Source organism: Geotrypetes seraphini, chromosome 2 (genome assembly GCF_902459505.1).
Source record: "Geotrypetes seraphini chromosome 2, aGeoSer1.1, whole genome shotgun sequence".
NCBI lineage: Eukaryota > Metazoa > Chordata > Amphibia > Gymnophiona > Dermophiidae > Geotrypetes > Geotrypetes seraphini.
In genome coordinates, this window is record NC_047085.1 from 146,774,956 (window position 1) to 146,800,431 (window position 25,476).

The following is a 25,476-nucleotide window of genomic DNA, read 5'->3' on the forward strand; positions in this document are numbered from 1 at the left end:
AAAATTAGGACGTCCCATGAAATATTCAGTTCTTTCTTAAGAAATGTTCACATATTGATGTCAAATCTTTTTTTTATATCTCTGGAAAAAAAAGTGATGTAATTGCAGATAAGCAACAAAACTTTTCCTCGATTTACTCATGAAACAAAAGTTAACCACAAAAATGTGTATTCTAACTGAGGAATAAATTAGGACGCCCTACACCTTAATAGCTACACCCTAATAGCTAGTATTACCCCCTTTGGCTGAAATAACTGCAGTGAGACGCTTCTTGTAGCCATCTATCAGTCTCTGACATCAGTCTGAGGAAAGTTTGGCCCACTCCTCAATGCAGAATTCTTTCAGCTGTGAGATGTTTGAGGGGTTTCTTGCATGTACAGCCTGTTTCAAATCACCCCACAACATTCAATAGGATTAAGATCAGGGCTTTGACTCAGCCACTCCAGGACTCACCATTTCTTAGTCTTCAGCTAGTCCTTGGTGAATTTACTGGTATGTTTTGGGTCATTGTTGTGTTGCAGGGTTCAGTTCCGCTTCAGCTTTAATTTTCTTAAAGATAGTCTTATATGTTCCTCAAGCATCCTCTGATACACGGTAGAATTCATGGTGGATTCTATGATGGTGAGCTGGCCAGGTCCTGCTGCAGCAAAGCATCCCCAAACCATGACACTTCCACCTCCATGCTTCACAGTTGGTATGAAGTTCTTTTCCTGGAATGCTATATTTGGTGTACGCCATACATGTCCTCTTTTCTTGTGTCTAAATAATTCAATTTTAGACTCATCTGTCCATAGAACACCATTCCAGAAGTCCTGGTGTTTGTCTATGTTCTCTCTGGCAAACTTCAGTGTGGCCTTGATGTTTCTCTTAGAGAGCAAAGGTTTCCTCCTTGCACACCTCCCATGCAAGTTAAATTTGTGCAGTCTCTGGTTGTAGAAGCATGCACTTTCACATCAACAGTAGCAAGAACCTGCTGTAGGACCTGTGATGACATTTTAGATTTTTTAGAGACTTCTTTTAGCATCTTGCGGTCTGTTCTGGGGGTCAACTTGCTTGGACGGCCATGTTGACAGTTGTTTGGAAAGTCCTCCACTTGCACACTATTTTCCAGACCATGAAATGGCTAATGTCAAATTCTTTCAAGTTCTTTTTAAATCCCTTACCAGACTTATAAGCTGCAATAATCTTCTTTCTGAAGGCCTCAGACAGCTCTTTTGATCTCACCATGGTGTTCACTCTCACCCTAGCAGTCATGATCACATCAAACTAAATGTCTTAGGTTTAAGTAGGGCAAACCTCCTTCAAAATGCTGAGTAACAATGTTTTAATCATGTGCACCTGTGTTTGATTTGAGCCACTTTAAGTGGGAGGATATGTGGGGAGGGGACCTAATTTATTCCTCAGAATACACATTTTTGTGTTTATCTTTTGTTTCATGAGTAAATCAAGGAAAATGTTTGTTGTTTATCTGCAATTACATCATTTTCTTTTCCAGAGATTTAAAAAAAAAAAAAAGATTTGACATCAATATGTGAACATTTCTTAAGAAAGAACTGAATATTTCATGGGGTGTCCTAATTTTTTCACATATCTGTAAATGATCAATATTCTAAATGGTGGGGTTCCTCAGGGGTCTGTGCTGGACCGCAGTTTTTTAACATATTTATCAATGATCTGGAGATGGGAATTTGCTGATGACACAAAGTTGTTCAAAGTTGTTAAATGCATGAAAATGGTGAAATATTGCAAGAAGACCTTGTGAGACTGGGAGACTGGGCATCAAAATGGCAGATGATGTTTAATGTGTGCAACTGCAAAGTGATGCATGTAGGAAAGAGGAACCTGAACTATAGCTACATAATTCTGGGTTCTATGTTAGGAGTCACTGCACAGGAAAAGGATCTAGGTGTCATCTTTGAGGATACATTGGCAGATACTCTATACTTCATAGTGCCCAAGAAAGGCTCAGAAGACTGGAGACCGATTTTGGGTCTCAAGTCTGTAAATGCGGCGCTGAGAGTATCGCAGTTCCACATGGAGATGGTTCAGTCAGTCATTGTGGGGGCACTGGGGGAATTCCTTGCCTCCCTAGATCTGACGGAGGCATACCTTCATATTCCTATTTTTCCAAACCACAAGAAATATTTGAGATTCCATGTCCTTTAAAGGCATTTCCAGTTTGCAGCTCTACCTTTCAGGTTAGCAACGATCCCACGCACCTTCACCAAGGTGATGGTAGTGGTCGCTTTGCACATCCGCAGAATGAGGGATACAAGTACACCCATACCTGGATGATTGGCCAGAGGGTGAGCAGGCAGTTTGACAAGTCTGACAAATAACAAGTTTGACAAATAACAAGCCTACAAGATCTAGGCTGGTTAGTCAATTTCAAGAAGTGTCATCTAGAGGTGACCCAATACTTGGAGTTTTGGGGAGTCTGATTTGACATAGCGAAAGGCCATGTCTTTCTTCCCGAGCCAAGCAAACAGAAGCTCAGGAAACAAATTTCAGAGCTCTCAATAGTGCCAAAGCTATGGTCTGGCATTACCTCCAGGTGCTGGAAGTAATTCTCTGGATGAGGGTGCATATGTGTCCTCTCTTGGATTTGCTGCTCTCCAGGTGGTTCCCACAATGACATTTTCTCCAGCTGCAGCTTCCCTGGATAGGGGAGTCAAGGAACAGCTTGCACTGGTGACTCTAAGGGGGCTCCTTTGCAAAGGGTATGCCTATCTGAATCTCCTCATGGGTGGCACTCAAGACCGACACCAGCCTGTTTGGCTGGGGGCCCATTGTGGAGGTCATCCGGTATAAGGTCAATGGTCTCTCACATAGAGAAAGTAGCTCATAAATCATCTGAAACTATGAGCCATTCATCTAGCATTGAGGGCATTGGACAAGTGCCTGAAGGGAAATGCAGTCAGAGTGTTCTCTGACAATACCATTATGGTAACATATATGAACAGACATGGAGTCACCCAAAGTGCCCCATTACATCTGGAGGCTCAGCTGTTGTTCAAGTGGGCAGAAACTCATCTTCAGGCACTTTCCACAGCCCATGTGGCGAGAGTGGAAAATGCCAAGTTTCCAAGTTTTATAAAATCTGATATTACTTCTAAAAATTGTCAAAGCGGTTAACATCAATCATATTTACAAATCGTTAAAATTTAAGGGAACATATTTAAGACTAGATATCAACAGGACTTAAAGAAACACCCAGGAGAGAGGGGGAGAAATACAATATATTATAGGAAAAAAGAACAAAAAAAGGTTAGTACATGAGGAGGGGTGAGAATGCTCTTCTTTCGGGCAATTTTATCCCATGGTGGAAGTTACATATTACAAGCGTCTGTAAATAGAAAAGTTTTTAGGTTTATTTTAAATTTGTCAATATGGTCTCTTTCCATAAATACTGGGGTAATGAATTCCAGAGGGTTGGAGCTGTGACTGAAAATATTTTTTTTCTGATGGAATCATAAAAGGTATGTCGTAGTGAAGGAATATTTAAGAGATACTGATTACTTGAACAAAGAATTCTTGAAGAGCAATAAGGGATAAGGAATCTATCAATGAAAGATGGAATATGTGTGTTTTTAGTTTTAAATGTAAGTAGTAAAATTTTATAAGTGATTGGTAACCAGTGAGATTTAATCAGTAGGGGTGTAACATGGTCAAATTTTTTAGCTTGTATATTAGTTTTACTGCAGTGTTTTGAATAATTTGTAATCTTCTTCGTTCTTTTTAAGTAATGGCATGATACAGGGAGTTACAATAATCGAGCTGAGTGATTACAAAGGAGTGTAGTAAGATGTTAAGAGATGACTGCTCTAATAGTCTTGCGATTGATCTGATCATTTAAACTGAGTTTCTCAGCTGGCAAACTCTAGACCCAGGGAAATGGTCACTGTCCCAAAGAGCATTCAGCCTCATTGTGCTACACTGGGGAAGACTGGTGATGGACGATGGCTTCATCCAAGTATGCAAAGGCAAATCGCTTCTAAAGCTGAAGAGAGAAACCGGGAAGCACAGGGTTGGACGCATTGGTTCAGCCCTGGCTGGTGGACAGACTTCTATATGTGTTTCCACTGTGGCCCATGGTGGGCCAGGTCATCTGCAGAGTAGCGCATCATCCGGGACTTGTAATCCTATTAACCCAAGACTGGCCTCGTTGGCCTTGGTATGTGGATCTAGTGTGTCTCCAATGAGACAGATGCTTTAAGCTACAGTTCAAATGGGGCTTCTTAATCGTAACCCATTTCCATGGAGAACCCAGAACGCTTTGGTCTCATGGCTCTTGAGTGCTTGGCCTTAACTTGCAAGAGTTATTCAGAGGTAGTCATTTCCACTCATCTTTAAACAAAGAAACCATCAACATTTGTGCCTTACACTAAGGCGTGGAAGGCTTTCTAGTTCTGGTGCACCAAAGATCAGGTAGAGACTTTCAAGGTGTCAATTCCTGTGATCCTGGCATTTCTGCAAGCCAGCCTAGAAAAAGACCTAGTGATGGCATCTCTCAAAATCCAAGTGGCAGGCCTCTCATGCTTCTGAGCTCAAAGAGGAAAGCTATCGCTGGCATCTCACCATATGTGACCCGGTTTCTGAAGAGGGCACTCAGGTTGTGGCCCCAGCTCTTTCCATCCTGAAACCTTAATAACATCTTAAAAGGCCCCTCTAAGCCTCTTGATGAGTCTCTACAAGAGTTATTCCTTTTGAATCTCATGGTGAAGACAGTATTCTTGGTGGCAATAGTCTCAGTGAGATGGATCTTGGAATTCCAGGCTCTTGTCTCTAGAGAGCATTTCCATAGGATTTCAGAGGCTGGACTTTCACTCCATACCTTCCTGTTTGCTATAGGTTGTGTCAGCCTTTTATGTCACCCAAAACAGGAGGGAAGTATAAAGAATACTAATTGCCAACTTCAAAAGATTAACGCATTGAAATAACACTGAAGTGGCACCTTATTCACTCATAATAGATAACCAAAAAAGTTCAAATTTGCATTCAGAACAGTGCTCAGAGTCCTTATATGTCGGACCAAAACGCCAGAATAAAAACCAAATATTTGAAAGGCTGTAGCAAACTATCAATCATTGCACATGTTCCATTTCAAAACAGATCTTCAACTTTAAAATATTTAGTAAAGCACTTATCTGATAATTGTGTAGTTATAAAAAATACTTCTTGCTTTAGGGTCCTGACACGTTTTGCAGGTTGCTGCCTCAGAAAACCCATAAATAGATAATTCCAATCCAGTTTCAAACAAAGTATGGTCTGTCCATCGTGCTCCCACTCTTCAAACTCACAGACGAGTTGGTCTGCAAATTTGAAGAGTGGGAGCATGATGGACAGACCACACTTTTTTTGAAACTGGATTGGAATTATCTATTTTCAGATTTTCTGAGGCAGCAACCTGCAAAACGCATCAGGACCTAAAGCAGCAAGAAGTATATTTTATAACTACACAGTTATCAGATAAGTGCTTTACTAAATGTTTTAAAGTTGAAGATCTGTTTTGAAATGGAACATGTGCAATGATTCAGAGTTTTGAAACAGCCTTTCAAACATTCGGTTTTATTCTGGTGTTTTGGTCTAATATATAAGAACAACTCTAAGCACTGTTCTGAATGCAGATTTGAACTTGCCAGTTTTGCAATTTGCTTGCTTTCTGCCTCAGATAACTCTATAATCAGGAACTGGAGTTCTCCTGACAGTTGAATGAACATGTATATATAAATTGCCTATAAAGTAATGAGTTTGTTGAGTTTTGGGGCTCCTTATGTATTAGTGCTAGTTGCACACAACAGGTTGGTTCATTGATACACCTATATTGCAAGTTTATGTTAATTATTGTTATCTTTTATGAGTTACAGAGCAGAACAGAAATGTATGCAGAAAAGTTCCCTGTGCCTCTTCTGTTTTCTTCTGTTACAGTGGAGTTTGATTGCTTTGGTACAAACTGGAGAGGGCACTATACTCCACTGGTAAAGGAGGAGGAGCTGAAAGATGTGATTGACACTCTTCTGCAACAGTTTGCGAGCATGGATTGATCACCAGGTAAAGATGTAATTTTTCATTAGCTTGGTCACAGTGATGCACCCATGTCAGTGTTCTCCCCAGAAATTTTTTCCAGCCGGGTGGCATGAAAAAGTAGCCGGGTCGGGTGGGACGGGGAAATTTGGTGGTGGGGAAAATTAAAGGCTCCTTTTACTAAGCTGCAATAGCGTTTTTAGTGCGGGCAGAATTGCCACGCTACACGGCTAGAACTAACGCCAGCTCAATGCTGGCGTTAGCGTCTAGCACGTGCAGCAATTCTGCGCGAGCTAATCGCACGGTAAAACCGCTATCGCAGCTTAGTAAAAGGATCCCTAAATGTGTACTATTTGTATTAGTTAATTATTATTAGTTATTTTCCAATGCTCAATATGACTGCCTTTCTTAAGGTTTGACACTTGTTCCATAATTTTTTATTAAATTTAAGAAGTATCCAATTCTAGAAGTGAATAATTAGATATTTGCCCTCTTTCAAATGGTATAGAGCAGCGTCTCTCAAACTTTTTTTAACTCCGGCACACTAAATGCAGCAAATGTTTTTCATGACTGGAAAAAAATTCTGGGGAGAACACTGTTGCCGTTAGTTTTCATGGTCCAAACCCACATAGTACCTGATTTTGCCAGGAACACGCTTACAAGAGGAAACAGCTGTTGGAATTGCGCCCGAAACTTAGATCTCTAGGGGCAAGGTATGGATTGATGTACCCTGCTATAATGAGGGTAACATATGGAAATAAGACCTTTAATTCTGAGGATCCGGTAAAATTACAAGAATTCTTAGAAAACTGTGAGCAGCCAAATACTGATGTTTTATTTATTTTGTTTTATGGAAATTAAAGCAGGTCTATATTTTTTATTTTTGTATTTGTTTTAAAGATTGAAGATATTCCTAGATTCGGACTTAGTTTATCTCTGGAACATATTTGAATTAACTGAAAAAACTGATTTTATCAGAATACAGTTATTAGAGTGTTCAAGGAGTATGCAAATTTTTCTGATGACTCATAAGAAAAAGGAATTTGGTGCTTTGATGTTCGTTAAATGTAAGTCAGCCAAGTTTCTACGTGACCATTAGAAGGCAGTGTCATGACAATGGTGGAGAATGCAAGATGACTCTGAGTGTGCGTGGAAAGAACGCTAAGAGGAAGGCTTCATCGTAACTGCGGCATCCATGTTAATATATTCGGTATTGATGTGCTAATTGAGCAGTGAGTACTAAAGTAAAGTTTCAAGGAAAAGTGCTGCAATATAAAGGCTGGAGAATGAATTCTGCGGAGGAAATGGATAGTGACACACTACCGTTTATGTTATGGGTTCCGGATATGACTGAGATGAAGTTTATGGTGTGCCTAAAGGAGTGGCTTTTTATGACATAAAAAGGAAGCGACATTTTAAAGATATTCGGGATTTTAGACTCAAAAGTAATTATGCAGATGAAAGGCTTTCACTTCTTCTATTATAATATGTCTAATGTGAATGATATACAGTAAGCATCATCGTAATGAACAGAAAATGTATCTGCGATTTTGACGGATGAATGTAATTCAGATTGAATGGATAAAAAGTTGTCTTCCATTTCATGAAAGAAAATTATATCTCAGCAAGGCAAAGTTTGTCTACTCAATTTTGGAAACAGTTATATTTATTCTACGGACACACTGTCTTGCATTTCTCTGTCATAATTTGTCTATTTCTTCACCTAATAACATTGCATATTATAATTTAGGAATTGAATTGCATGTTTTGCTGAGGAAAGATAAAGTGGTGGTCAGTTTTTTGGAAGATCTTCTGAGGTCTGGTATTAGTGTTAAGATCTGCATTAGAATCAGCAGAGTCTTGAACGGCACTTATAATTGCAGCTTCTTAGTTAGAAGTGTTATGGTTAGGCTGCTAGTGTTTGAAGACCCCGCATAAGATTCAGGCAAATATAATATTGTGGGGTTTGCTGACTCTGGTAGTAACCATGAAGGAAGGAAACTCTTAGAAGTTTGTGTGGTAGGTTACATTCGTCATGTGCCTATATAGTCATCAGGGTTAGAGAGCTAGATTGTTAAAAGGCTCTCCAATTCTATACTATATTAATGTTCTGGTTTTTCTAGGAGATATGGCGGAGGTTGCTGGATGTTGTGTTCTAAACTTATGTTGCTAACATTGGAAATTGTTTTAGATCTCAGCAAAAACTTTGAAATATTTGTGCGTATTTATTAGTTTAATGATTATAAATTTTTGGGGATTCTACATATATATTTTTTTCTAATCTGGTTTGTAGTAATATAGCAGATTATGAAAAATATGAATATATACTAGAGCTAGGAGATGACCATAGTCAATTGGAGAAATTGTGTAAGTGATAAATATCAGTCTCCTATTTTATAATATGATTTTTATATATATTTTTTTTAATTTGAGTATGAAATTATAAAGTATATGGATTTGATATAAATTTTAATTTGGGATTTTTATTCTTTTAATATTTTTAATTATAATTTATTTATATGGATTTCAGTACATAGTGATATAGGAATATAGATATTCTGTATTACAATAAGATATATTTTATTTTCAGTATTACTTGTTTAAAGGTAATTTTATGATTTCTTCGTTGCATTAGTTCATGCGATAAATTATTAATTCCATTAGAGATTTCATAATTAGATTCTGATAGCTTAATTTAGCTTAATGAAATTATATTTTAAGTTATCCTGGTGGGGTTTTTCATATACCTGATTTTATATGTGCGTTTCCAAGTTTTCATCATTATTTATGGGGGGATGGGGATGGGTGGTTATGCAGATATTGGGGTGTTTGGTAATTGTAGTGATGGGGATTGAAGGGGTTGATAAAGGGAAATTGGGTTTTTTTAAAGTGTATATTTGGTGTATTGGTGTCTAATCATTTTATTATATCTACTTTGTATTATTATTGTCAGATTATATTTTTGGTTCCAGATGGTGATTAAAATTTTTTCATTGAATGTCAATGGTCTAAATCATCAAATAAAAAAAGAAAAAAATGTTGGCATTCCTGAAGCAGCAAAATGCTGATATATATTTCATTCAAGAGACGCATCTTTCAAGGATAGAGTCAGGAAAGTTGCAAGGGGGTTGGGTGAAGGAGAATTTCTTTGGCCCTGCAGTTGGTAAAAAGGCTGGGGTTGCTATATTAATTAATAAAAAATGTACTGCTAAATTTCAGTTGATTCATTCAGATCCTTTGGGAAGGTGGGTACATGTTAAAATGAGTATGGGAAATACTGCCCTGGAATTGTTTAATGTGTATGCCCCGAATACAAATCAAGTGGACTTTTTTAAGAATTTACAACAATTACTACTCCCACTGGCTACTTCCAATTTAATAGTGGCTGGAGATTTCAGTGCTGTAATCCATTAATAGATAAAAAACCAAGTAGAATTATGAAATCATTAGGGTTAGATAATTTGGCACAATCTTGTAATTTAATAGATATATGGCGTATACCTCATTTTAATGATCGGGAATTTTCATTTTGTTCACAGGTCCATAATTCTTTTTCAAGAATAGATTATATTTTAGTATCGAATTAGATAGTTCAAAAAGTAATAAAAGCCACCATAGATCCTATCATATTTTCTGATCATGCGGGTGTATGGATTGAGTTACAGTCTGATGAGCAAGATTATTGTAAGTCGGTTTGGAGATTTGATAATACTTTGATTGCAGATTCAAATTTCCTTGAAGTTTTTAAATTAAAAATGATTGAGTTTTTTCAAATTAATACCTCAGAAGATATTAACATAGAAACTTTATGGGATGCATTTAAGGCTACCATGAGAGGTAATATTATTTCATATTCGGCATAAATTAGAAAACAACTTAAAAAACAATTTTTTGATTTGGAAAAAGAAATTAAATATTTGGAGAATAAATTAGTTGATAAATGGGAACAAAGTACATTGCAGGCTTTGTTGAAAGCAAAAGGCAAATCTAATGAGATATCTTCTAAATTTATAAGGAAAGATTTGTTTTCCCAACAAACTCAGTATTATGCAAACTCAAATAAGGTGGGAAGATTATTGGCAAATTATCTTAAAGCAAAGAAAAGAAGAACAAAAATTATTGCAATAAAAGATGAAAATGGAGAAACACATACTAAAATGGAAAATATTTTAAGACAATTTCTAAATTTTTATAAAGACTTATATTCTTCTGAACCTTATGGTGATAGGGAAAAAGATGGTTTAGAATTTTTAAATTTAATTGTTGGACCGAAGGTTCCTGAACATATAAAAAGAAGCTTAGAAGAGCCTATATCACTAAAAGAATTAGAAATAGCATTGAAGTCTCTTAGAGTTGGATCTGCTCCAGGTGGTGATGGTTTTACAGTAGAATTTTATAAATCATTTCAGTGTACCTTTTTACCCTATTTATTAAATTTATATCAATTTCAACTGAATAAAGATTGCATTACAGGTACTATGGCAGAATCATTAACAATTATTTTGCCAAAGCCAAACAAAGATCCCACTTTGGTTTCAAACTACAGGCCTATCTCGTTAATTAATGTTGATGGAAAACTTTTAGCAAAGATATTAGCTTTAAGATTGGCTAAGGCTCTCCCTTTTATTATTGATATGCATCAAACAGGATTTGTTGCTAAGAGACATTCTTCTAACAATACTAGATTGGCTTTTCATACTCTAAATTTAATTTTAAAAAACTTGAATGATCCGGCTTTCCTAATTTCTTTGGATGCGGAAAAAGCCTTTGATCGAGTTTAGTGGACTTTTAAGTATCAGGCATTAGAATGGTTTGGTATAAGTTCAGGATTCATACAAATGATTCAGACGTTGTATAACTCCCCTGGTGCAAGATTATATATTAATAATAATTTGTCACAATGTTTTAATTTGCGGAGGGGTGTTAGGCAAGGTTGTCCCTTATCACCTTTGCTTTTTGATATTGTTTTAGAACCCTTTTATTAGCCATTCAACAGGCAAAGGGAATACAGGGAATTCCTCGTGCAGATTGGGAATATAAAATCTCAGCCTATGCAGATGATATACTGCTTTATTTGAGGAATCCGGAAACTACCATTCCATGCTTACTTGAATTGATAGAGAAATTTGGAAAGTTTTCAGGATACAAGATAAATTGGAGCAAGTCAGAAATTTTTCCACTTAATGTGCATTGTACTAAAGGTTTATTTGATTCATTTTCATTTGTATGGAAAGAAGATGGATTAAAATATTTAGGTATTAGCATAAAAAATACAATAGAAGACACAATGAAGGAGAATGAAAATCTTTTATTAAAAAAAGTAACAGATATGTGCGAGCAATGGAATCCTTTACATCTTTCTTTGTTGGGGGAGAGTTCAAACTATTAAAATGATGATACTGCCTGTGGTTTGTTATTAAATGAGTATGATACCAGGTTTTTTTTCGGGGTCCTTTTATAAAAAATTAAATAGTATTCTTACAAAATTTGTTTGGCTGGGTAAAATGCCTAGAATTGCCTTAGTAATTTTACAAAAATCAAGTGTGGAGGGTGGGGTAAATTTTCCAAACTTTTATTGGTATCATCAAGCCTATATTTTACATCAGGGTATGTATTGGGTCCTCTCAGAACTCATGGAAAACATCCCAGACTGGTTATATTTGGAATGGCGACTTATATTTCCTTTACATCTCTCTCATGTTATTAGTGTAACAATGCCTAGGAAATATAATGAGAATAGAATATTGATAGATACATGGAAGACCTTACATTGTGTCAGTAATTTAACACCTGACCCAATACATAAATCAACAAATCAATCCATTTGGCTAAACTCCAAGATTAAAATTGACAGTTTTAAAAATGTTTGGAAGTATTGGATTATTGCAGGCATACAAACTTTAAATGATATTATTTCAAATGGAAAACTGCTTGATTTTTTGCAGTTGCAACATAAATATGGCCTAAATAATTCACAAAAGTTTTAAATGGTTGCAGCTGAAGCAGGCTATTCAGGAGGGGTTCCCTGAATGGAAAAATCTTAACAATCAGTATAGTCTGGAATTTTTATGCTTTCAAGCCGATTTTCTGGGACACCAGGCCGCACAGTGATATAAATTGCTATCTGGATTTATGAATAAAAAAACAAAGACTGGTCTTAGAGACATTTGGAGCATTGAAATTAAGCATCAAATTTCTGCATCTCAATGGCTACGTATTTGGTCTTGGAGAATGAGATGTACAGTGTCTGCATCTATGAGACAAACTTGGTTCTTTTTGTTACATAGAGCATTTTGGACCCCAGTTAGGTTACAAAAGTTGGATTGCTCTAAGTCTAATAGATGCTGGCATTGTAATCTGGAAGCAGGGACTCTAGATCATCTACTTTATTTTTGTCCCTGTATTATGGCCTTTTGGAAATCAATTTGGTCCCAAATTAATTGCTTATTAGAAAATCATGTAGCTCTATCATACGATACAATTCTATTTGGAACGTCCATGAGAAAAAAAGTCAAATTTCATCCAATAACAATAAACTTTTATTAATAATGACAGGAGTTGCCATTCAGCATATTACCAGAAATTGGAAAGACTATACCAGACTTAATTATACCTTCTGGTGGAACTCATTATGCCATATATACAAAATGGAAAGGACAATTGCCATGCAAAAAGGAAATTATAACAATTTCAAAAAAATTTGGGGCCATTGATAACATATTGTAATGAATAGACACCTATATACACTAAAAGTATAATTAGAATAATGGGGAAGGGGAGACATATTGCTACATTATTGGTTTTTTATTATTTTGAACACATTATATGTATGATATGTTTGATTTATATTATTAGTGGAAAGGGAGGGTGTGGGAGGGATTTAAAATATGTATTGAAATAATAATAAGAAATAATTTGCAAGTGATGTATAGGAATTAACTGATGTAATATTGTTCACTTGGTGTAAGATGAAAAAATGAATAAAGAATTGGGGAAAAAAAAAGTTTTCATGGTCCAATTGCGTCAAAGAATGATGCTTATCTAGGCAGCTGTATAATAAAAAGAATGGATAAGATAACATGAGAAGTGAAATTGTCATGAATCAGAGGGATACATAACCTGTAGGTCCTAAAAGCAGGCTTGTGGATTAGATATAAACTATGAAGGCAATGGTGTACCTAGCATATGTGACACCCGAGGCCCATCATTTTTTGACCCCCCCCCCCCCATCTGTATGAAAAACATGGTTTTTAGTAACAAGAGTGTACACACATCACACAAGAGTGTACCTAGGAAAAGGCAGCATCTTACATACTGCAGTGAGCAGTACATCAATACATCCATTGTAAAACTAAACAAGCCAGACTAGTACAGATCAATCCTACACAGTCAATCCTAACTAAAAACCATGTCTTTCAAACACACAGAACACAGAAAACACCTTCGCCTAGTATGAAATATATAATCACAAACTAACCCCTCTCCCTTTTACAAAACTGTAATGTGGTTTTTAGCCATGGTGGTAACAGCTCAGACTCTCATAGAATTCTGAGCAATTACCACCATGGCCGGTGCTAAAAAAACGCTCTACAGTTTTGTAAAAGGTGGGATAAAATAGAAAAATGTAGACAAAGGTTAAATTGAACCACCAAGAAGCTGGACTCTGCATACATTACATTAATGATTTCTATTCCGCCGTTACCTTGCGGTTCAAGGAGGATTACAAAAAGGATCTATCTGGCCATTTCCAGAGGAATTATAGAATAGTTAGGGAGTAGTCAACTTGGTTCATAGGGATGAAGTAGTTCTTGTGGCGTTAGGTTGTTTTAGAGAATGGGGAGGCGTTAGGTTGGCTTTGATTGTTGGGTTTTTATTTCTTTTCTAAATGTTCTGTAGTCATGGGTCGTTATCAGCAAAGTAGAGAGTTGGGGGTCTAATCTCACTGCTTGTGTGGCCAGGAGGCCATTATACAGTTTTTTCCATTTGACTTCTCTGATTGGGGGGTATGTGAATGGAGCATGGGTTCTCCTTTGTCTGGTTGAGGTGGTTCGGATTAGATGTTGTTTAGGTATTTTGGGCTATTTCCATTCATGGTTTTAAATAGAAGACAGTAGAACTTGAATTGTATTCTTGCTTGAATTGGTAGCCAGTGTGAGTGGAGATAACGCCTTGGTGATGTGGTCATGTTTTCTCAGAGAGTAGATGAGCCTCAGGGCTGTGTTCAGGATTGTTTGCAGTTGTTTAATTATGGTCGCGGGGCAGGGTAGATAGAGAACGTTGCAATATTCTATTAGACCCAGCATTAGGGCTTGAACTAGGATCCGGAATTGAGTTTTGTCGAATAATTTTCACACTTGTCTTAGGTTTCTCATGATTGCAAAGGATTTCTGTATTATTTTGTTGATTTGTGGTTGCATGGTACAGCACCTGTCAATCGTCACTCCCAGTAGTTTTAGAGTAGTTTGCATGGGAAATGTGGTTGAGTTGATTACTAGGTTTGTAATGGATGGTGTCTTATCATTTTCTAGGAGAATGAATTTTGTTTTTTCTGAGTTTAGTTTTAATTTGTGGTCTTTCATCCAAGATGTTATTGTTTCTAATGTTTTATGTATAGTGTCTGTCATGGAGGGTTTTAGTTGATCAAAAGGGAGAAGAATGGTGATGTCTGCATAGCTGTAGGAGATTATGTTTGATTTATCTAGGCAGGTACCGAGAGACGCAATGTAGAGGTTGAAGAGTGTGGGGGATAAAGGGGATCCCTGAGGTACACCGCAGGGGTTGGACCAGGGTTCTGACTTTTCGTTGCTTGATTTTACTCTGTAGGATCTGGTCTTTAAGAATCCTTGGAACCATGTGTACACTTTATCAGTGATACCAATTGCATCCAGAATTTGTAGAAGAATGTTATGATCAACCAGATCACAGAAACAGCAATGCATCTCCCCTAAAGCAAAAAATAAATAAATATAATTTTTTCTACATTATCTTTCTGGTTTCTGCTTTCCTCTTCCTTTCATCCACTGTCTACCCTCTCTCTGCCCCTTCTACATGGCATCTTCTCTCCTTGTATTCCACTTCCATCTCTCCCTTCACCCCTATTATTCTGGCATCCATCTTCTTCCCTTCCCTCTCCCACACCCCCATGGTCTGGCATTTCACTCTCTCCTCTCCCTTCCCCCCACTTCCATCAGCATCTGCCCCCTTTCTTTCCCTCCAACCCATTTCCATCCAGTATCCTTCCCCCTTATGTCTCTTTCTCCTTTCCCTGCACACCAATTCCATCAGCATCTGCCTATCCTTTCTCTCCCTCCACCACCCTTCCATACCACCCTGACCTCTTTTTTCTCCCTCCACCACCCTTCTATGCTCCTCTCTCCCTCCAAACCAGCAAGGTCCCATGATGACTGCTTCTGTTGTCTCTGCCTCTGGAAGATGTAAGTGACATTGAAGGGAGTGGGCCGCAGACGCAGGGAGTTGCAGCAAGGTTCCGCAATGACTGCAGCTGCCGGTCCACCCCTTCTGACGTCACATACATCTTTCGGAGGCAGAGGCGGCAAATGCAGTCATCGCGGGACCTTCCTGCACTTCAGTGCAGCTGCCAACTCTGCTTCGGAATAAGTACAGCAGCCGCCCTGAGGTGCAGGTGCCATTTAGAGCAGCTCGGAAGGTTCTGGATCCAGCTGGCTGTGTACACCCCTAGGGCTGGCACCCGGGGCGGTCTGCCGCTGTATGAGGGGACAAAAAATAATAAAAAGGGGTACGCGAAGCAAGATGGCCGCGGTGCAGTGAGGACGCTCACTATCGGTTCTCCTGCTTTAACCATTTTCCTCGAGAATCGGGTTAATTTTCTTTAGCTCGACATGCCGAAAAGAAGGGGAAGAGCGGCTGCCACAGCCCGGCAGGCTGAACTTACCCCCGGAAGACAGGAGATAATTCTGAGCTTCTTCTCTTCTTCACCCTGGGGCGAACCGGCTGAGCCGAGGCAGAGGGAAGTCTCGGCCATCGGGAGTGATATTTCACTTAGCCCCGCAGGACCCGAGCCTCCCCAACAGCCGCGAGACCAGGGAACTACGGCAGCTCTGAAGGGACAGGAAGGATCCACCCCGAGAGAGCTGGAGGGCTCACCGGTATCCCTGGTTGCTCAGGCAGAGACTTCAGCGTTGGAGAAGGCAGAGTTGGCATCAGAGGTTGGGGGACAAATTCCATCGGTCCCCCCACTGGTAAGGCCAACTGAATTCACTCTGAAATCCATCTGGACTGCTTTAGACTCATTATACAAATTATGTGCAGGAACTCTTCCTTTGGTAAATGCACATAATATAAGGATTAACTCTATGCAGGAGGAAATAAAATCTCAGGGGGAAAAGATGGACTGCCTGGATCAACGGGTCCAAGGCATTCAATCAACACAGACTACTTTAATGAAGGACAAATTGCTATTAGTTAGGAAAGTAGAAAATTTGGAAAATTATACTAAAATGTTGAATTTAAGATTACTAAACTTTCCTAAAACTTTAGCAATGACGCCCAAAGATTTATTCTACAAATTTTTGAAAGAGATATTTAAATATCCTGAGAATGGTTTTCCTCCATTACACAAAGTTTATTACCTTCCAGTTTCAAAGAAGGCTTCTAAAACTGAGGCTTCAATAAATCTAAGTCCTATGGATGTTACGAAAATTTTGGAAACCTCAGAGGACGAAGTCATCTTATATTCTACACTTCTGGTGACATTTGTTTTTCAGCAAGATAAAGAGGCACTTCTTAGGCTGTTTTTTAGGCTTAAAGAGGTGACCTTTATGGACTCTAAGATTTCTATGTTTCCGGATGTATCCAAATTAACTCAATCCCGAAGGAAAGAGTTCCTGGAAATGAGACAATTTGTATTGTCCTTGGGGGCTAAGTTTCAACTCAGATATCCCTGTAAATGTTTGATCTTGTTGGATCAACATTCATATATTTTTTTTGATCCCCCCAACTACGATTTTTTCTTGAGGCTAAAGGGGTAACGCTGTCCAGTGCTCCCACAGTGGAATAAGGTCTAGTTTTCATTTATTTGAAGAAGTAACACTGCATTTTTGTATTATAAATTTCTGTATAATATAAGACCCTACTAATGTGAATTGCTTTTCCAATAATGTGGACTTTTGTTTGAGAGATGATTGATACTGTAATGGAAGTTGTTTAGTTTTCCTCTTTCCTTTTTCTTTTTAATTAATGTGTTTAATCTCTCTTTCCTATATACATACTGTATGAATATATATTTATAAAATTAAATAAATAAAAAAAAAAAATAAAAATAAAAAGAATGGATAACTTGACCGATTTAGACATGTCATACAATTATAACCACAAAAATATGTCATAAAATGTAATTCAAAACTCAAAAGACTCCAGACGAAAAGCAGACTATAGAAAGGAAACCAGAAAAGACTAAACCCATAGTACTAAGATCCAAATGCTAAAATTGGACATGTCCATTATGAAGAGACGTGTGGATCACCGCTAATTATAACGAGTGAGTCTTTAAAATATGAGACGGTAACGGATAGCCAGACCTGGTGGACGGAAGTGACAAATACCGGAGCCAAAACCAGAGCACCGTGATGAAACTTGAATGGAAATATGGATACCGGGGGTCACGTGATGCTAGCGCGCTGAACGGATGCGGGTAGACCGAGCTCCGCTCCAACCTCCGGAAAACATCCCCGAACCTGCACATAGTCAGCACGTACCGCTCTGAACTTGATTTATATTACTTCGGGCTCTCTCCTGCTTCTCTGGGGGCGCCTCGGCGGAGTGCAGATCAGCCGCGATCGGCCGGCATGCCGATAAGGACCCCGAGGCCTGGTAAGGAGAGGTCTGCTAAGCCCGGAAAAATGGCGGCCCCCAGCCCGATCTCGGCTGTTGCGTCCCAGCACGAGGCAGACATGCAAGTCTCGGTCTGCCATCTCTCCAAACTGCTAGATGAAATGCTGTCTAAACTGCATGCCGTGCTGGAAGAAGTAAAGGACAGCATTGCGGGTCACGCTGCGCGCCTCCAGCAGGCTGAAGAGCGGATCTCGGCGCAGGAAGACCGGGCAGAGACAGCGGACGGGTGATTGGCGGCCTTGGAAGCTAAAATCCAGCAGCTGGATGATCGGACTGAGGAGGCTGAAAACCGCAGCCGTCGAAATAATTTACGGCTCATAGGGGTGCCGGAGTCAGTCTGGATGCTGAGCTTGGAGACCTGGTGGCCACGTGGTTGCCTCAAACCCTTGAACTTACAGCTTCCCTGGGCCCAGTGCATGTGGAAAGGGTACATCGCATAGGAGCGCCACGTGCTGAGGGAGCCCGACCACGTCCTGTTATAGCCCGATTCCTCAACTATGCGGTTAAGGCTCACATTATGGAGGCATACAGACGAGCCCGCTCCCTGGATTACAACGGCACCAAGCTCCTGCTCTTTCAGGGTTTTTCCATCCGGCTCTCGGAGAAACGAAGGGCTTTGGCGCCCTACTGCATGCAGCTTCATGCCAGAGGGATTAAATTCACTCTTCCATATCCTGCTAAGGTGCGCATTCAAAACAACACCGGCGTAGTCATGATGGATACTCCAGCAGCGCTTCGTTCATACCTGGAGGGACTGCCGGCTCCTTGAGGGGTCTGGAGTTGGTGAAGGCCTGATTGACATACCGTTTCGACCTCCAGGGAGGTAGCGGGCTTTCTCCATGCTGTTGGGGCAGGGATGGACTCCTTTGGCTCTGGCTTGCAGAGAGATGAATGATGGAAGCTTCTGGACTGTGGCTCCTGAACATATACACCCAATGGCTATCTTCCTGCCACCTGCACCAGTTGAGCCCTTTATGTGGGCTCCGGGTCTGTTTCACAGTGCAGGGGGTATGACTCTCTTACTCTGCAGCCTGCTGTGAAGTCCGTGGCGGGCGTTATGTTTGTATCCATATTTGACGGAGCGAGTTTGTTTACTTTGGTTGCTCCTGTGCTGACTATATAAATATCATGCTGCACTTTGTTTTCTGGGGGGGAAAGGGGGTGCGGGGCACTGGTTATGCACTGGTTCCAGGATGGGTAGAGTAATGGAAGGTGGGATAGTTCTGAGGGGGGGAGGCTGGGAGGTGGGGGGGTGGGGGAAGTATGTCGGGGGGGTATGTTTGGGATTGTATGTGTGGAGTCTCGAGAGCACGGGTATTTATTTATTTCCTTCATTTGCCAATACCTGACCTCTTTGATGATGTGCGGGGGGAGGGCCTTACTGGGGGGCTCTTCTCCCTCTACTATTATTTGACTGTTATTTCTGCTCCTGTTGTTCCAGGGCGGGTGGACAATGGTTAATCTAAAATTTTCATCCCTTAATGTGGACGGGATCCACTCCCCGGTCAAACAGAAGAAAATACTTTCCTGGTTCCGCAGGGAACGTATTGATATTGCTTTCCTACAAGAGACCCATCTCACAAATGTAGAACATGAGAAACTTAGGAGGGATTGGGTGGGTTAGGTGTACTACTCTTCTTGCTACACTCGTCAGAGGGGGGTAGCCATTTTGGTCCATAAACAATTCCCGTTTCAATTGCATAAGGTTATCCAGGACAAAGAGGGCCGATATGTCCTAGTGCTGGGAGAGCTCTGGGGACGGCATTACTTATTTTGTAATGTATACGCCCCTAATATCTACAATCACTGTTTCTTCTCGGGGTTGATGTCGCGGCTGGCATAGTACCCAGGTTACCAAATCCTCATGGGGGGCGACTTTAACATCACGGCGGATCCCTCTCAAGATTGTGCTCCCGCCAAACGCTTCCCTAAGGAACACATGGGTAAAGGAGTTAACTTTCTGACCACGCAGTTAGGGCTTTTAGATATTTGGCGCCTCTTCCACCCCACGGAGCGTCCTTACACGTTTTACCGGCGACTCTCGAGCTCCGTTGATTGTGGTATGTCTATGGAGTGCTAGGTGTGTGGTTGTTGTGGATTGTGTGGATTGTTTGTGCTGGATAGTTATGTCTGTTGGATGGGTGGGTGATTGTAGGGTGTGGGGTTTCTACTAATGACAAAAATGTTTTTGCAGTCTTTATTATCTTGAGGAGGGTGCTTTCTGGGGCACCTTTTGAGACTCGTTTTGGCGAGATTCTTCTTTTTCATTCCATCGATTGTGTGTTCCTACATGACGGCTGTTACGATTGCACCTCCTCTGCTCTGAGGCATCTGTATTTCCTACTGTTTTGCTTTGTTGTTGTACCTGTTCTGTGGTCATATGCCAGACCACTGTTGTGTGTATTTGACTGCTTTTTCAATAAAAATTATATTAAAAAAAAAAAAGGAAATATGGATACCTATTTATACTTTTGAGTAAAATTGCGATGCGAACATGTTATAGAAAAGAATAAATAATGTGTAAACTAAAAACCAAGAACAATATATTGTAACACCGAACTCAGAATTAATGAAATAACATGCTAAAAGAACTTAACCCCCCCCTAAAATAGATCATATACATACTTAAAATAATGGCTCGTTACAAACAGTATGCCTAGACTATATAGACCTAAACAGGGCAAAAGTAAACGTATGGGAAATGAACAGCTGATAATACAGTGTATCTTGAAAACATAAGCCAATAGCTCAAAGACAAGCCGACCGGTAGATGAAAAGTGAAACCTGGGAAAGATCTAAATTATTGTTCAAATGAGCTATTAAAACCAAAGAATAAAACCACATCACTCGGGAAAGTAAAAAAGGGAAAGTAAAATGGACTTACCGAAAAGGTCTCTGCACTGATGAGATAAACTCTTTCGCAGAATAAATGTGAACACGTGACAGTGGGGCTATGATATTTGATCCATTGAAAGAGGCGCCAAAAAAGTGTCGGCAGTGGATTTAGTGCACACTGATAGGGGAGGGGCATCGGGCTGTTAAAAAAGGCTGCTTTAATAAATAAATGAAAATACTGGTGAAAAACTAAATAAAAAACCAATACCATGATAATATGCCAAACCTGACTGCAAGTGGTAGTGAAAGTAGCATAAGGCACCCATAGTACTGTTAGTGCCAGAGCTGCTTAGAATAAAGAACCGTGCTGTACATGAGGAGAAAAAAGAAAGAATGAAGTGATAAGATGTAAAGTGCTGACCCCTCACTGTACCATTGATAAAACTAAGGAGCAATGTTCTAGAGCAAAGGTGCCCACACTTTTTGGGCTTGCGAGCTACTTTTAAAATGACCAAGTCAAAATGATCTACCAACAATAAAATTAAAAAACAAACAAACCATAAAGCACACTGTACGCATAGAAAATGTTAATTATCATTTCTATTCCGAGGTTTTTTCAAAGAGGTCAAAGCAGATGACTCTATGCACTGTCACCTCGATAACAACCATACAAAAATAGACAAATATACCCCCCTCCCTTTTTACTAAATCACAATAGCAGTTTTTAGCGCAGGGAGCTGCGCTGAATGCCCAGCGCTGCTGTCGATGCTCATAGGCTCCCTGCGCTAAAAACCTCTATTGCGGTTTAGTAAAAGGGGACCATAATGTAAAATATAGACAGCAGATATAAATTCAGACACATTTTAATCACTAAATTTAAAATAAATCATTTTTCCTACCTTGTTGTCAGGTGATTTCATGAGTCTCTGGTTGCACTTTCTTCTTCTGACTGTGCATCCAATCTTTCTTCCCTTCTTTCAGCCTGTATGCTTCCTCTCCTCCAGACCTCATTCCCTCCCCCAACTTTTTCTTCCTCTCTCCCTGCCCTTTCTTTCTTTCTCTCTTCATGCCCCCTTTCTTTTTTTTCTGTTTCTCTTCTTTCCTTCTGTCTCCCTGCCTGCCCTCTTTCTTTCTTTCTCCCTGCCCTCCCCCAAGCCACTGCCGTTGCCATCGGGGAACAGGCCCCCAAGCCGCCGCCGCCATCGGATAACAGGCCCCAAAGCCACCGCCGCACCAAGCTCTCCCTGCTTCGGGCCGACCAGCATTCCTCTCCCCGACGTCAATTCTGCCGTCGTAAAGGAAGTTCCAGCCCAGCCAGGCAGTGATTGGCTGGCCAGAACTTCCTCTCTGACAGCAGAATTGACGCTGGGGAGAGGAAGGCTAATCGATCGACCTATTGGGTCCTGCCTTCGCGGAAACAGAAAGTAGGCAGGACCCGGCAGCAGGAAGAGCAAATTGTAAGCTTCACTAATCTGTCTCCCGCCTTAGCCCATAGCGAATGCATGCTTCGGGGCTCTAACATGTGCGTGCCAGCTTCCCTTCTCTTTCTCCCCCGCCGCCCCCCCCCCCCCCCCCCCGACATAACTTCCCATTTCGGAGGGAAGAGAAGGGAAGCCAGCACGCACATGTTAGAGCCCTGGAGCATACGTTCACTATGGGCTAAGGCGTGAAATCTCCAAGCCGTTTGTGTTTTTTTTTTGGTGTTGAGCAGCACTGGTGGCAGCAGCAGAATTCACAGCAGATGTTAGCCAGGCGGTCATCTAAATTACCCGGGCGGACCGCCCAGCTAAAAGGCCCTAGGGAGAACACTGCATGTCTTGTTGCCAGTGACAATTCTCTCCAGAATACTCAGATTTTCTTCATACCGTCTCAGGAACTGGGTCTCAGCCTCCACACACTGTGCTTGTGCAGATCAGTAAGCTGTTTGGGAACCCATTGTGCGCAGACTTTCTTGTATCCCAAGTCATCATGCATTATGGCAAATGTAGATCCATAGCTGATATCCAAACTTGCAGCCAATTGAGACACCATTATCCATCGGTCTTCTCTAATCAAGGCATACACCCTATCAATGTGCTCTTGTGTGCGTGATGTTGATAAGCAATCAAAATGGCTTTCATTAGTTACAGCTGTTCTTTCCACTTCAAACCTTTTTTATCCACTCATAAACCTTTCATTGATTCATGGTGCTATATCTATACTAAGTCAATATCCGACTGAATTTCCACAGGTTTCACTCCCTCTACCCAAAGAAATCACACTACTGCACATTGTTTTTCGATGATGCAATCTTGTAATGGAACATCCATGTTTCTGACCCCGAGGCTGCCACACGACTAAAGGCCGAGCACTGCACTGTGCATGGATGAACTATCCAACAGGCAATATACGAGTACATATGTTGCATTTCGCTAGCTCTGTTGTGGTTATCGTGTAATTTAACAATTGCCTTTAATTTTTGATTCACCCTCGTATACAGTATAGCATCACATGAAACTGAAAGAAAGCTTCTTTAGATGGTATTAAATAAGCAACAATTTTTGTAGGATGCAGCTGTTTCTGGAGGAGTAGCCTACTGGTTATTGCAGTGACCTGAGAACCAGGGAAACCAGGTTCAATTTCCACCACAGCTCCTTGTGGCTGGGCAAGTCATATTGAAGTTCTTTTTGAAAGCACTTAGACACACGAACTACCATAAAAACCTAGTGTACTTTGTGATCTAAGTGCTTTGAAAATGAGCCCCTTAGCCTTCTGTTGCCCCAGGTACAAAATAACTCGTATCTCTCTAAAATTATGTAAATCACTTTGATTGTAACCACAGAAAGGCATTATATCAAATCTCATCCCCTTTCCCTTTCCTTCCTTTTGATTTGATCACAGATAGCTCATTTAGCAGAAATTGAAGATGATGAAGCAGCAAGGGTTATCTCATGGCATATGGCAAGTGACTTGGATTGTGTGGTCACCACTACTACAGAAGCTGCTCGCCGCATCTTTGATGAGACACAAGGGCAACAACAAGTGTTGCCCTTGGATTCAATTTATACGAAAACACTTCCAGATTGGACTAGGTAATAGAGGAAAATCTATAGTTTTGAACTTTTAACACAGTTATAGAAGTTTCTATTGCCAAAAAAGTATTATACAGATATTTTAATAAAATTATTGATTTATGAATCCTTTTACAGTAGTTTTATAAAATATTTCCACCTAAAACAACCTTGGCTGTTATAAAATTGCCCAGGCAATTTATATATATATATATATATATATATATATATATATTTAAGTCTTTATGTCCTGTAGATCAAAATCATGCACACATCTGGGGCTCCTTTTACTAAGCCGCGTTAGGGCATTAACGCGTGGAATAGCGTGTGCTAAATTGGCGTGCGTGCTAGACGCTAACCCCAGCATTGAGCTGGCGTTAGTTCTAGCAGCCTAGAATGGGTTTAGTGCACGCTAAAATGCTGCATGCTAACACAGCTTAGTAAAAGGAGCCCCTAGGCATCTTTATATAGGAGAGTTGATAGGCAGAGGTTTAATAGCACCCTTTTTCATTATTTTAATGTATTGTCTATTTTATTATGTGTGTAAAATTTTCATTGTGAACCACTTAGGGCTCCTTTTACTAAGCTGCGCAAGCGTTTTTAGCGCACGCTATGGATTAGCGCGTGCTGTCCCCCTGCGCTACTTGCCAAGAACTAACGCCAGCTCATTGGTAGCGTTAGTGTCTAGTGCGTGCTAAAACTGCTAGCGCAGCTTAGTAAAAGGAGCCCTTAGTTGTAAGTGGGTTATAAATGATTAAAATTAATTAAAGCAATTTCAGAAGGTGATTGCATTTGTGCACATGTGCATTCCATTTTATAAAGTGCACACATAATATTACACTTGCTCTGGAGGCGGTGTAAATATAGCCTAGTTTTAGGGAATGCTTGCATATAAGTGTATTTTGTAATGGCAGGTATGCATTTACTTTCCCTTACAAAATAAGCATGTGCTTAAGTGACTACCTGCCATGTTACCTTTGGCAGTTTGTTAAAAATTTACTCTTCACTTTTCTTAGCCTTTTTTATGGTATATAATTTAGGAAGTATTATTTTCAACTGTAAACAGACTGAAATTGTTTACTATTTTACTGATGTTTCTAGCATCCAACTGGTTTTACATCATAAGTATAGACCCTCTGGGACTAAGGAATAATCAGTGTAAAATTATTCTCTCAGTTGCAGGGAATGTTTAAAAAAAATAAAAAATAAAAAGTTGTTGATTCAAGCTGTGAATTAAATGTCTTATTTACATTGAAAACACATGTACTTCTTAATTTGCTTTCAAAACCTAGGAAATTTTTCAAGTAGTCTTACCTAGAAGCTACAATTTGCTTAAATAAGTAAAGAGGGCCCAGTTAGCTTGAACATTTTTTGACAGTACTATTCCTGCAACAGTTTCATAGATAAATACTTTTTTTCTTGTACAATCCTACTTTATTCCGGCACCAGTGGGTTATTTCCCTCCACCTGCCAGGGCCTGTAGGAAGCCTCAAAATTTTAGAGGCTTTTTCCCCCCTCCTTTACATACCTCCTCCCTGAGAATGCTCACCAGTCTTTTCTTCCTACAAGCTAGGCTATAGGAGCTCATCTTTTCTACTCGTGTTTTATTTTGTGATCTTTCAGTATTTTTTGTTCGCAGTTTTCACCCTCATGCTGTGGAGATTCTCTGAGGGAACATCCATGTCTGTGGGAGATC

General features: G+C 39.9%; 1 protein-coding gene across 2 annotated transcripts in view; it reads left to right on the plus strand.

The window, feature by feature from the left end:
- Positions 1-25,476, plus strand: part of SMCHD1 (structural maintenance of chromosomes flexible hinge domain containing 1) — a 719,028-nt gene that overhangs the window by 621,314 nt on the left and 72,238 nt on the right. For both annotated transcript variants that reach the window (XM_033933958.1, XM_033933959.1), the window contains one exon: positions 23,611-23,801. In XM_033933958.1, the coding sequence (XP_033789849.1) occupies positions 23,611-23,801 (191 nt within the window). The remainder of the gene's footprint in view (positions 1-23,610; positions 23,802-25,476) is intronic.